A 14218-nucleotide genomic window follows, 5' to 3' on the forward strand; every position below is an offset into this window, starting at 1 on the left:
GTTCAGAGCATGAGTTGCTATGGCAACTTGACATACCCTGAAACATACCTCCATTTCTGGAACAGAAAGCTGAGGTTATTAACTTCCTTAGCCTCAAACTTATCGTGGGAGCTAGCAGAACCTGCTTTCTGGAATACCCCCCCAAAACTCAAAAACAGCTGGAGTTTGTGCAAAGGGGGCTGCAGTGGCAGTGACCCCCCAGCAGGGGGCGCTGCAGCATCCTTTCTTTAGTGCTTTAACGTTAAGTGGCTCTGATTTCCATCTACTTTTACTGGAAACTGCATCCAAAAGTCTTCTGTAGAGCTCCTCCTGTGACGGTGTGACGCGGCAGGCCCCGCCCCCGGCTCCTGACCCGCCAGCTCCTCTCACACACACACACACACACACACTCACACCGACATGCTGGCCCTGCTGGCAGCCGGCTCTGTCTTCTTCCCAGGACTCTTCCTGGTCTCCAGGCGGACGCTGCAGTGCCTTCTGGGATGGAGCGAGGGCGACGCTGTGATTGTGTCTTCACGGTAACAACACACACACACAACTGCATCTACTGATGACACAACCACAACCTGCAGCCTCACGTTTGTGTGTGTTTCTCTTCTGTTTTTGTTGTGGTTTTTGAATCACATGTCATAAAGTTGTGTCTCCACGATTGTGGTGTGTGTCTGTGGTCATGTTGTTGTTTATTTGCACCCCTATTTTGTCCACCTCATCTGTTTTTTTGTCTTACTTCTGTCTTTGTCTTCTGGTTTTTTTTATTGTACTTTTGTGTCATTTCTTCTGTGTTTGTCGTTGTGTGTTTTTGTCTCCTGATGACTTTGGCCTTCTGTACACTGATGTTTGCCTCCTGTGTGCGTCTGCAGCCTAGTGTCGTCCCTGCAGGCCATCATGGCGTCGTCTGCCGGGTGCGTCATCGCCTCGTCCTGCAGGGACATCCTGGAGGACGGGTGAGGCCCCGCCCCCTTGGTTCCTGTCCCAGAGCCTCACGATCTTCAGAACCGGTTTTTAAATCCATAAATTCTATGAAAATGTTTCTTTGAAGGTCAGAATATTGAAATGCTTCCAATCAGAAGACTCTGATTTTCTCTAATCTCATTATCGTCTCAGATTAGTTTGTCTGCTGAGCCGCGTTATTTCAGTGGCTAATCCTGCTGCACTGCATGATGGGAGGAGGCGGCGTCTTCCCTGATTTTACAGTCAAAGCGGAGCCTCCACTTGTTTGATTAACAAATCCATCAGCTGCAGGGAATTCTGGGAGCTTTCCACCGCAAAGATTCACTGTAGACACTCAAAGCAGAGATTATTTAAATCTTATAAGCCCCTCCCACAAGTCAGTTGGTAACCACAACATGAAAAGTTTGGTTTAAGCGTCTAACGTTGGAAAAGTCCACATTTCCCCAGAGCAGAAACAAAATTCTCCTGCATGAATTCTGTTTGACATCTGGATTTATTCCAGATGATTTTTTCCAGATTCTTCCTGCTTTGAAGATGCAGAAACTGGAGTTTTGTCTTTTTGAGCCGTTTTTTCGGTTCATCTCCAGAAACGTTTGAAAAAAAAACCGAAAAGACTTCAGAGTTTCAAGATTTTTATTAGAATCAGAAATCAGAAAAACATTAAAGTGATGATCCAGTTTATTAGAAATGTTTGTTTTCCCGCCGTTTAGAGGAAACGTTCGTTTATGCATGAAGACAGAAAACGGAGGAACATGAATCCAAACCTTCTGTTTGCTCCTCAGACACTGGCTGACCAACAACTACATCCTGTTTGCAACGCCATACTTCCTGTACGACATCTACGCTATGTTTGTGTGTTACTGGCACAAAATGCAGGTCAAAGGTCACGAGGAGGCGGGGCGCGGCGGTCTCTCCATGCGGGCCGCGCTGCCGGGTTACCTCCGCCGGGAGATCCTGATGGTTCTGCATCACGTCTTCATGGTGGCCTTCTGCTTCCCCGCATCCCTGGTAACCATGACAACGCCATAGGAGGAGTTCAGCCACTGACTGGATGCTGGAACCGGTCCAGAACCGGTTCTAGAGCCAGAAACCAGAGCAGCCAGTACCAGAACCAAACCCATATGAGCAAAGTTAAAAGGTTCTGAATTATCCTGCAGTTGATCTCTGCTCAGTGTAAACAGGCAAGATCCAGTTCTGGAGGCAGCCTGATGCTGCACCGGTTTCTGTCTGAACGGTTTAATCCAGATTCTGGAAATTCTGCAATGAGACCATCTGTCGACCCGGTTATGTAATCTGAAACCTTTTCTCCCTCCTCTGTGTGTGTGTCTCTCTGTGTGTGTGTCTCTGTGTCTCTGTTGTGTGTGTGTGTGTCAGCTGTGGCGGCGGGGTAAAGGTGATTACTTCCAAGGCGTTCTCTTTCTGGCCGAGCTCAGCACGCCGTCTGTCTGTTTGGGAAAAGTCTTGATCCAGGTAATCCAGTGCAGTAATCAGATTACTTGCTGTGCATCATGTGACTTCCTGGAGCTTTGTGCTCGAAAAGGAAGTGGACTCGTCTGTGATCTGCTGAGATTTTGGAATAACTATTCATGTTCTGGAGCAGCCGATGAGCGTGCACGTGACTGTCTGATGAGCGTGCACGTGACCGTCTGATGAGAGTGCACGTGACCGTCTGATGAGAGTGCACGTGACTGTCTGATGAGTGTGCATGTGACCGTCTGATGAGAGTGCACGTGACTGTCTGATGAGCGTGCATGTGACCGGCTGATGAATGTGCACGTGACCTGCTAATGTGCGTGCACGTGACTGCCTGATGAGTGTGCACGTGACTATCTGATGAGCGTGCCCGTGACCGGCTGATGAATGTGCACGTGACCTGCTAATGTGCGTGCACGTGACTGCCTGATGAGTGTGCACGTGACTGTCTGATGAGCGTGCACGTGACCTGCTCATGAGCGAGCACGTGACCTGCTAATGTGCGTGCACGTGACCGGCTGATGAGTGTGCACGTGACTGTCTGTTGAGTGTGCACGTGACTGTCTGATGAGTGTGCACGTGACTGTCTGTTGAGTGTGCCCTTGACCGGCTGATGAATGTGCACGTGACCGTCTGATGAGAGTGCACGTGACTGTCTGATGAGCGTGCACGTGACCGGCTGATGAGTGTGAACGTGACTGTCTGATGAGTGTGCACGTGACTGTCTGATGAGCGTGCACGTGACTGTCTGATGAGCGTGCCCGTGACCGGCTGATGAATGTGCACGTGACCTGCTAATGTGCGTGCACGTGACCGCCTGATGAGTGTGCACGTGACTGTCTGATGAGCGTGCACGTGACCTGCTAATGTGCGTGCACGTGACCGTCTGATGAGCGTGCACGTGACCGGCTGATGAGTGTGAACGTGACTGTCTGATGAGCGTGCACGTGACTGTCTGATGAGCGTGCCCGTGACCGGCTGATGAATGTGCACGTGACCTGCTAATGTGCGTGCACGTGACCGCCTGATGAGTGTGCACGTGACTGTCTGATGAGCGTGCACGTGACCTGCTGATGAGCGAGCACGTGACCTGCTAATGTGCGTGCACGTGACCGTCTGATGAGTTTGCACGTGACCGTCTGATGAGAGTGCACGTGACTGTCTGATGAGCGTGCACGTGACCGGCTGATGAGTGTGAACGTGACTGTCTGATGAGTGTGCACGTGACTGTCTGATGAGCGTGCACGTGACTGTCTGATGAGCGTGCCCGTGACCGGCTGATGAATGTGCACGTGACCTGCTAATGTGCGTGCACGTGACCGCCTGATGAGTGTGTACGTGACTGTCTGATGAGCGTGCACGTGACTGTCTGATGAGCGTGCACGTGACCGGCTGATGAGTGTGCACGTGACTGCCTGATGAGCGTGCACGTGACCTGCTAATGTGCGTGCACGTGACCGGCTGATTAGTGTGCACGTGACTGTCTGATGAGTGTACACGTGACCGTCTGTTGAGCGTGCATGTGACTGTCTGATGAGCGTGCCTGTGACTGTCTGATGAGCGTGCACGTGACCGGCTGATGAGTGTGCACGTGACTGTCTGATGAGCGTGCACGTGACCTGCTAATGTGCGTGCACGTGACCGGCTGATTAGTGTGCACGTGACTGATGAGTGTACACGTGACTTTCTGATGAGCGTGCCCGTGACTGTCTGATGAGCGTGCACGTGACCGGCTGATGAGTGTGCACGTGACTGTCTGATGAGCGTGCACGTGACTGTCTGATGAGCGTGCACGTGACCTGCTAATGTGCGTGCACGTGACCGGCTGATGAATGTGCACGTGACTTGCTAATGTGCGTGCACGTGACCGGCTGATGAGCGTGCACGTCTGAGTCCAGGCTAAAATGTTAAGCTGAGAAGCTGACGGGCTTTTGTTCTGGAGAAGAATCTGCATCAGGTGATCGGATCAGAACCAGAAGCTTCAGTCTTTCTGGTGAAGCTGAAGGTTTCCTGGAGCTTTGATCTGATTGGCCGATGTGTTCAGGTGCTCCTCCTCTTCCTCAGCAGCAGCTGAAGGTGTTTGTGTCTTCAGTACAGGAAGCAGCGGACGCTGCTGCACAGGGCCAACGGCGTCTTCATGCTGCTGTCCTTCTTCTGCTGCCGCGTGCTGCTCTTCCCGTACCTGTACTACGCCTACAGCAGGTGAGCCGCCTGTCCGCCTGCGGGTCCACTGAGCTGAAGGAGGAGAACCGGGTTTGGGTCTCAGCAGATCAGGGTCTGACTGCAGAACAGATGCTATATGGGGGGGCCCGGGGGCCTCTGGCCTCATGAAGGTTAGAACCAGCCAGGGGCGGAGTTACCCTCAGACTCGGGGCCCCAACACTCTAGGGGCCCCAAGCTAAACGCTTCATAAAAGTTTCCATAATGAATTTTACACCCATAACTCATAAAAAACAAAGAAATAGTGAACTAGCATAATAGAATGATCATGTAGAGTCTTTGGTCCCCCCGTCCTTCTGCAGCAATGGTACATTCCAGTCAACAGCAGGTTAGCGAGCAGAAGGGGGGGGGGTTTCCCGCTCATTAGGGCGGCTTTTTTCTGACTTTGCGGGTAAATGTTGCTTTAGGTGGATGGACATCATTTGGGCCGGTTCTGGATGAGAATCAGGCTGTGGGTTCTGCTGCACCAGATATTACGTAATCCTGAGTGAAGTCAGGCTGATGGTTCTTTAGTTTACTCAGTAATAATAATGATTATTATTTTACATTCTAGATCTTTTTAATATTTTTTTATACATTTCATGTTTTTCACTTCTGGATATTAATATAAACATCATTTGTTTTCTGAACGCAAACGTCAGTTTTTACTGTTGGTAAAAACTGGTTGGTGTCTTTTCATCCAAACTAGAAAGCTATAAAAAAGTTTAAAGGAGTAAGACAGGAGAGGATAAATAATAAAAAGAAAGTACTATGAGGTAGATATTGTAATATTTAAACATTTAAACCTCTGGGACCGGCCCTGGAGCTGCTCACTTTACATCCATGTTTGGGACGACTCCACAGACGGTCCAGAACCTCTGAGGTTCTGAAGATCGGGTCTTCTCCTCTCTGTCTGCAGGTACGCCTCCATCCCGCTCCACCAGGTCCCCCTGGTGGCCCCCTGGCAGTGCAACCTGGGGGCGGCTCTGCTGTGGCCCCTGCAGCTCTATTGGTTCTCTCTGATCTGCAGGGGGGCCCTGCGGCAGATGAGGCCACGCCCACACACAGACGAGGCAGCGACCAATCAAGCAGGCTGACACGGACTGAGGAGGAGGGGCTTATCGCACAGGAGGGGGTCACAGCGTTTTCCCAAGTTTAGGTTTATTGATCGATCGGTTTGTTTGTTAACCCTTGTGCTGCCCTATGGGGTCCAGATGACCCCCCCCCCCATCCATTGACGTGTTCTCCCTACCATGACAAAGATTTCATGTAATCCATGGACACCAGTGAAGATCATTGAAGAAAAAAGGTTCAGAGCTCTGTTTAGTGGGTCTAGATGACCCACTCCTTTCTTACTGCTTTCATGCCTGAAGCTCCTCTCTGAGCAGAACTTCCTGCGGCGCTGGCGCCCCCCGCTGGCCACTTCCTGCAGTCCTGAAAGTCGGACTGAAGATCTTTGATTTTGATTCTTTCCCTGAAGGAGAAACGCCGTAAAGCAGACGTCTGTTTTTAAAGCTTCTGGGATCCAGATTCATTCAGAATCTAGTCGGTACAGACCCGACCCAGACCCAAAAAGGACCCGCAGGAACCCCCGGGGGAGGGGGGACCCGGCCGTGGACCACAGCGCCTGCGTGATGAAGATGTGGCATCAACGCTTCCTGATTGTGGCTTTCAGTGTTTGTCAAACCTGCAGTTTGAGGCTCTCTTCATTGACCTGATGATGCCCCGCCCCTTTTGTGATACCTCACCTGCTGTCTTTGAGCTTTAGGTTGAACTCAGGTGAATGTGAAGGACTCCATCAGGTTTATTCTGAAAAACGTCTCTGATTCAGTAAAACTTGAAACTTTTTATTCTGTGGAGCTTTGATTGAAAAACTAAAAGCACCGAAGCTTTGAAAGAACCTTTATTGGGATATTTTCAAAATAAAAGCAGCAACAACTTGTTTTATCTTTTAACATTTTTAAACAAAGTTCAAATCTTTCTCTACAGTCATAATAAATATTAAATGTTAGATGGAGATGCCTTTTGGTCTTCAGGGACACCGTACAACAAAATCACACAAAACAGAAAAGAGAGGAGACCAGACTGCAGCACTTTGGGGGGGGGGGGTCAGGAGATGGTTCTGATCTGAGACCTGGACCGAGGGGACGAGGAACGGAGGAAGTGAGGGAAAAGACGAGGTGTGGTTCTAGATAACAGAGGAACCGCAGGTTCTGGTCGTCTGAGAAAGTTGGAGGAGAAACAGGATTTCACTGCTGAGAACTTCGGTGGTGATGAAGAGCTGGGCGTCATCACAGAAATGAAGAGAAGAGGCTCCAGGACGGAACCCTGCGGAACGCCTGAAGGAATGATGACAGGCGGGGTCAAAGGTCGCCTTCAGGTCAAAAGGAAGAGGATGGTGAGGAGTCCGGCCTCAGCTGTCGTAAGGAGGTGGTTTTAGGTTTGGATGCGGATCAGAGCTGGTCTGAGGATGAGGAGTAGGAGGTTTTTGGAGATGAAGAGCCGACCCACATGGAGCGCAACGATCTGAAGCTGGGGGGGGGGGGGGGGGGTACTTTTACACTGACGAGAACATCTGTCCGCTCATCTCAACATCAGGATCAATAAAGTTTTTTTTTGTCCCGGGCTTTAAAGCCACTCCACCACCCCGCCCCGTTACCGGGGCGACTGCTGAGTTCTCGTCTTTTATTATAAACAGAGAAAACATGAAAATACTTTCAGATTTTAAAGAGTCGACATTTTCTGGTTGGAGATGAAATCCAGGATTTTCAGTTTTAGTCTTTTGCTTTTTTTCTGAGAACGGAAAAAAAGTTTCTTCACAAAAATCAGAATTTCTGTCTTTTCCGTTTTTCATCACAAAGTCGTCCACGTTTCTGTTAAAAAATGTAAATAATATATAAATAAAATAAGAAGTTTGAGTTGTATAAACACTAATTACGTTTTATGGACGTAAAAAATTAGATTGAACAGTTTTTCTGTTAAAACTACAGGAAATGACATCAAAACTGATGTTTTGTTTGTGTTTTTGTGGGAGACCTGTCACCCAGAACCAGAACCCGGGAATCAGCTGATACCAGAACTGAAGACGTTTCTACATGAATCAAGATTCGGTTTACGGCTCTAGGAGACGTATTTCTGACAAAGGCAGGACTCACAGGACAGTAGATTGGAGCCGCTGACTTTAACTCTAGAACACATAGATCTACAGGGAAATTCCATCCCATAATTACAAGTTCTTGGTTACCCAGAGGAACATCCCAGAACTGAACTGATTATGGAGAGGATTAAAGTCAAATACGAGACATTTTCCAGGATTATTTCCGAATCTCTCTAGAATTCTGTCCTAGAATGTGTATTTTGATGTTTTCAGGACTCTGTTGTGATCTGGAGCTCCATGTTTTTGGATAAAAATCCTATTAAAGACATTTTCAGCATAAATGGTTACAGGACAAAGAATTGATCAAGTATATAGGAAAACATATTGATGAGTTCTTCATCATAAACATTGCAAACGTCAGACGGAAGCTTTTAAAGGTCAGACGTCACGTCAAGCTCCTCCCATCAATCATAATTCTACGACCTAATACAGAAAAACCTTAAATGTGAACATTTTAGAGCAAGAAGTTTGTTAAACTCTGACCTTCCAATCATATGTAAACTCTTAGCAACACGACGACAGAATATGGAGCCAAACATTATTGATAGAAACCCAAAATGGATTCATATCTGGAAGGTGAAGGTTCCACAACATGAGGAGCGTTTCAAATATGAACACAAATAAAGCAGAAACAGCTTTATTAGCTCTGGATGCTGAAGACGCCTTCCAGAAGGTCCATTGGCCGTTTCAATTTAATGTTGTTGAAAACTTCAAATTAATGACAAAAAGAAACGGCTCCATAGAGAAATGGATGACATCACCAATCCCAATTATGGGAAGAATAAACAAACTAAAGATAAGTACTTCCAAAACGAATTTATTTGATTCAAAACATACTCCTACCACCACCTCTAGACTTATTCGAGTTACGCAAGAATGTGTTTTACCAAACACTGGAAAAACCCTTCCAGGCCGAGCATGACCCAGTGGATCCAAACCCTGTGGATCCAAACCCAGTGGATCCAAACCCAGTGGATCCAAACCCTGTGGATCCAAACCCTGTGGATCCAAACCCAGTGGATCCAAACCCTGTGGATCCAAACCCAGTGGATCCAAACCCAGTGGATCCAACAAATGCTGTTAGGAGTCCCTTTAGAAAGAATTACATAAACTCTAAAAGACATTGAAGAATTTGGAAATATACGGCAACCTTTCATACATTTATTAAAGAATGTGAGGAAACTGAAACTGGGTTTGTTTTCCTGTTGGGATCAACCAGAGACTCGTCACCGCAGCTTCTTATCCATTTGACATCGTGGAGACCTTTATCTATGAAGGCTACAGGATTCTGAGGATTCTGCTTTGAGGTTTGTGACGGACTGGAAGGCCTGGACTCGTCCCTGTGAGCTCTGGAGGGGGACGCTCTTCTCTGTCCAGCTGGAGGTTCATTTCATTTCCAGATCTCTGCTTTCACCTTCCTGCATCTGCAGCTTGAACTCGTTCCTCTGAATATGTTTAAATCCAGGCTGAGAATGGAGGAGAAAGTCACTTCTACTTGTACCTGTTTTCCATAAACTCTCAGTTTTATTTATTTGACGTTTACATTTTAATTGTAAATATAATTGATTGTTTCCTCCTGCAGGACTCCCTTGAAAAAGAGATTCTTATTTTCAATGGGACTTTTTCTGGGTAAATAAGGGTTAAATAAAAAAAAAATGAATATGGAGCCTTTAGAAGAGAGTGTTGATCATTTTCTGGGTGGTATAACAGAAATCTGTGTTTACTTTGACGTTTCTTCACTTTCTAATCCTCTTTGTCAATGAGAGGCGTGTTGTTCCTGGAGAGGAGAAGACTGAATAAGAGAAAGCATCACCTAAATACTGCTGAAGAAAGCTGCAGCTATTGGAATGGAAATGTCAAATGTGTTCAGAAGAATGTGGCAAAAAAAACTAAAGACCCAAAGAATCCAAACCCAGACACTTTCTCCATTTTTCCTCCATTAGTAGACAAATGTCCTTCCTCCTGTTTTATCAGTAGAAACAAGAACTCTGTCTTTTACAAAGTCAATAAAACATTCTTAATAAATCCATTTTGAAGTTTAACCATTTGAATTTCTATCAAAAAGAACACGTTTGAAAACATTTGAGACTCCACAAATTAGTAATGAAAGAAAAAGGAAGGACCCAATATTGATCCCTGTGGGACTCCATATTCAATATTCATGCATTAGGAGGAATGAGCTGCTAACTGGACATGACCCCACACAGACTGAACTTAGACATTCAAATAGAATCAGATGCTTTAATCAAATCAAATTTAGTAGATTTCTGTGTTTATTTATCTTTTCTGATGCTGTAGATCAACAGACTCTTAAGAGTTTGAGTTTTTCCTGAAAGGATTCCGTTTTTTAAAGTGTGAAAGCAGAGACTCTGGTCTGGAATTGAAGGAATGTTTTATGGAATAAGATCAATTTAGCCGTTCTCATTCTGGGAAAACAGCTTTTTTTTAAGGAGAATTGACAGAAACACCAGCGAGGTCTGATGGTTTCACCACCGCTTCTCTGAGGAACTTTCATCCACGGATGTTTTGGTCTTTTTCCTCCCATAAATCCGTCGTCTCAACATGAAATTCTACAAACAGATTTTCTATTCCTATAAACATGAAAGAATATTTTAACACCAAACCCTGATTATTGACCCACAAACATTTCCAGAAACTTTATTTTGAAAGGCTTCAGCATTTCCTGTTTGTTTCATTTCTTTTGCTTTAAACTAAATTCGGAACCCTTTTCACCGTTTCCTAAGAAACAGAAATGAATCTTTGTTCATCTAGAGATCCTCTGGTCATCGGACCGATCTGGATCTCAAAGCTGCTGGTTCTGTTCTGATGATCCGTTCAAGGAAACTTTATTGTTCCTCCTGTGTCTGGTTCAAAGGGGGTGGAGCTAAACCCACCTGACCAGGTGAGAATGAGGAACAGCTGCAACCTTTTCCTTCAGGTAAAAGACTCTCAAACTTCTGTTTCTACTTTTTCCACTCACTTCTTCACAAAATGTCAGAACGAGACGGGAGACCAACAAAGGTTTTTCAGATTCAAGACTAAAAAATCATTTAGTTTCTGATATTTGGCAAAAACCAAAATATTTCTGTCAAAATCAAAACATCCTGGAAAAAAACCTCATTGTTCAGATTTGAGCAGATTTTCTGTTTGGTTTGATTTCCAAATAAATATTTAAGTCTTTCGATCCACAAACTCTCAACAGTTTGAAACATTTCTGAACCCAGAACCCAAAAAAGTCTCAAACCCGTTAGAGACCTTCAGGAACCCAGAGTTTGAACTGGAATAATCTGGAACTGCAGCTTCAGATTACAGTCAGACTTTATGCCAATCCCATGAATGAACTGTTTTCAGACAGACAGAAATTAAGTTTTTGTCCATCAAAGCAGAAAAAAACCTTCTATTCTACAGTTTTCCATTCACTGATCTAGAAAACTCTCAGTAATCTGCTGGGATTATTTAGGAAACCTTCATGTTTCTGTTTTCCTCATTTCAGATTTTTCCAGATTTTATGAATAAACTTCAGGAAAAGTCCAGATTTTACCTTAATCAGATAAATAAAAACAGTTTATTATTCTTAACATAAGAGTCCAGAAGTGAATCCAGAACCATCCTAAAGGAAATCAATCATCAACATTGGCCATATTTGGCCTTTAGGACAAAGATGAACATCATTTTGTTGAGTTTTCTAAAGGATTATTTTCCTCTCTGGAATTAACTCATTTTTTATGGAAACAGCCTCAGAATCATTTTTAAATGTTTGAATCTGTTCAATCCTCGACGACATCATTGAATGAATAATGAGTTTGTGCTCAAAGTAACTGACTTGGTGTAGATTTGTGTTGCTCTCTATAGAAGTGTTGAAGGTGAACGTAACGTTGCTCAATAGCTGTTCCCCCAAACCTCCATTCAACGAGAGAAATGTGGTGAGAACAGAACCAGTTTAGCTTCATTCAACACTGAGGAACTTGTAGCACAAACATATCCAGATAAAATAAAAATCTTAGTGACGACTGAACTACAAAAACAAGTAGAAACTGTTTCTTGGTTTATATAAATGTTGTTTGTAATGTGAAACTTGTACTTATAACTTATCATGTTGTTTCATTCTATGTTGGATTCTGGAGGAAGTGGGCGGAGTCACCAGCAAGGGACGAAAAGGGGAAAAGTTTGGGGCGTCGGCAGCTGTGAGAGAGGAAATAAGGAAAGAGGCTGGAAGGTTACGAGGAACCCCAGGAAGAAATGAAAAAGATCTGGCCCCCCCAAGAAAAGCGGGTTAAGGCTGGAAGCTACAAACAAACACGTTTAGGTGAGATCGTTCCGTTTATTTTAGACTTCCGTTTCCTTGTGGATTTATGCTTTTTTGGACATCAGAATTCTGTTTGAACACTGGAACTAAAGAGACTGAAAAGAATAAGAGGACTGTGGAAAATATGTGTTTCTATCTTTGACTTTAGTTTGTGTGGATTAAAAAGGTAAATGAGTACAACCCTGATTTCTGTAAAGAGTGTCGTTGAAACGGCTCGTTTAAAACTTTTGGACTATTTAGTTTGTAAAGACCTAATCTGTGCTTTTCAGGCCAGTTTTTCATCAATTCTAACCCCCAGACATTTATTTTCATAAATTCCTTCAAGTTTCAGCCCATTTATGAGCATGACAATGTTTCTATTTTAACCATTATAGTTACCAAATAACATCGTCCTTGTTTAACTTAATTTAATGAAAGTTTATTTAAACCATATCTTCAGTTTGTCCATCTCCTTAAATATTTCTGAGTTGCTGCAAATCACCACAAAAACATGTGTGTCATCAGCAAATAAAACAACTGTCATGGAAATCATAAATAAAGAATTTCTATACAAGATCAACAAGATATTGGTCCCAGAACCGAGCCCTGAGGGACTCCACAAACAATGTCCAAACATTGGGAAATTCCAACCTTTACAAACTGCTTCCTGTTGCTGAAATAGTTTCGGTTCCAGTCTCACTCTGCCCCCCTAATGCCACATCGTTCCAACTTACTTATTAATATGCAGTGGTTCCTTGTGTCAAAAGCATTTTGAAATCAATAAATACCCCAATTACATGTTTTTCGAATCAATTCTTTGTTCGATTTTCTATTGCATTCATAAGGGCCGGTGACGTTGATGAGAGTTCAGTCTAGTTATGAACATCTATCTGCTATGAGGTCACATAGAAACGGGTCTGTAGTTTGTGAAGTGATGCTTGTTCCCGTTTTGGTGTAATGGTACAAATTCAGCTATTTTCATTTGATTTGGAAACAAATCTGTTTGGATGATAAATTCCAGATCTATTCTGGTTTCTGGATTCCACTGATTACAGTTTTCACCAAAGTCGTGTTGATGTCGTCAACATGAGTGCAGAGTTTCCCCTTCAGTCCTCTCTGTCTTTAATATTTCATTTTCAGTTACTGGCTTAACAACCATTTGACTGGGGTTCCTGTTGATCCGTATTTCCTCATCTTTTCCTGTTCCTGGATCTAGAATTAGTTTTTCTAATTCAAGTCCCACGTTTACAAAAGAATCACTCAGACTTTCAGCAATGTCCTCCATTTAATACATGTCTGTCCTCACTAATGAAGGATTTTGGATACATGTTTTCCTTGTTACAGACTATTATTAAGTATGCCACATGTTTTTTTGATATTATTTTTGTTTTTCTCTACAGGTTTTCCAGAATATTCCTCCTTACATGTTCTAATGATCTGCGTTCATTCATTTTAGTATTTTTTATATTTAATTTCTGCCTCTTTGGTTCTCTGTTTAAGTTGTTTTTATGAAGGATATTCTTTTCTTGCGGGTATTTTGCAGTCCTTTTGTAATCCATGGACAATGGAAATACTTTTTCATTTTCTAACTGGACCATGTTTGTCCTACAACAATCCAAATCCCAGTCAAAATACTCTTTGGCCTCATCAACAGCTTGTTTTGGATCAGTTACATCCAGTGATGTTAGGTATCAGGAGCTCGCATCTAGCGGTGAATTGGGAGGCAGAAAAAAACAAACTGAAAGTCTGGTTGTGGTTGGTTTTACGTCGTTGACGACCAAAAGCTGCAAGTTTAGCTACAGAAGCCACTAAGCATCCATGGAGGAGAACCTGTTGGGTCGAACACTGGACCAAACAGCGTCCCGGGCCACACATACAGGTACCACGGTTCATAGGAACGCTTTAATACTTTGATACGATGCTGATTCTAGCGGTCTGTAGTTCTATATTTTGGTCCAGTGCAGCCAAAAAAAGACTCGAGCAGAACTGCAGGACTGGATCTGCTTTGTGTTTATCAACTAGATGCATTGGATCTGTCTGGTTCTGGTTCTGTACGTCAAACCTGGATGTTACAGAGCCGTCATGTTTAACACAGGGGGAGCCTCTAATGCTAGACTCTGCCTTTAGTTTGGGACCAATGGAGCCAAAAACAG

At 44.3% G+C, this 14218-nt stretch overlaps 1 protein-coding gene across 2 annotated transcripts; it reads left to right on the forward strand.

The window, feature by feature from the left end:
• The first annotated feature begins 348 nt into the window (after positions 1-348).
• Positions 349-6565, forward strand: tlcd3ba (TLC domain containing 3Ba). 2 transcript variants are annotated; one of them, XM_020705004.3, is made up of 6 exons: positions 349-518; positions 861-944; positions 1734-1959; positions 2326-2421; positions 4522-4626; positions 5543-6565. In XM_020705004.3, exons 1-6 carry the CDS (start codon positions 400-402, stop codon positions 5780-5782), a joined length of 870 nt encoding a protein of 289 aa, XP_020560663.1. In that variant the 5' UTR covers positions 349-399; the 3' UTR covers positions 5783-6565. The 2 variants fall into 2 exon arrangements, with proteins under 2 accessions (XP_020560663.1, XP_011476009.1); XM_011477707.4 differs by having other exon boundaries at positions 350-518; positions 4517-4626.
• Positions 6566-14218: the final 7653 nt, after the last annotated feature.

This window comes from Oryzias latipes, chromosome 8, assembly GCF_053564925.1.
Source record: "Oryzias latipes strain Hd-rR chromosome 8, Olatipes_Hd-rR_3.1".
Classification (NCBI taxonomy): domain Eukaryota; kingdom Metazoa; phylum Chordata; class Actinopteri; order Beloniformes; family Adrianichthyidae; genus Oryzias; species Oryzias latipes.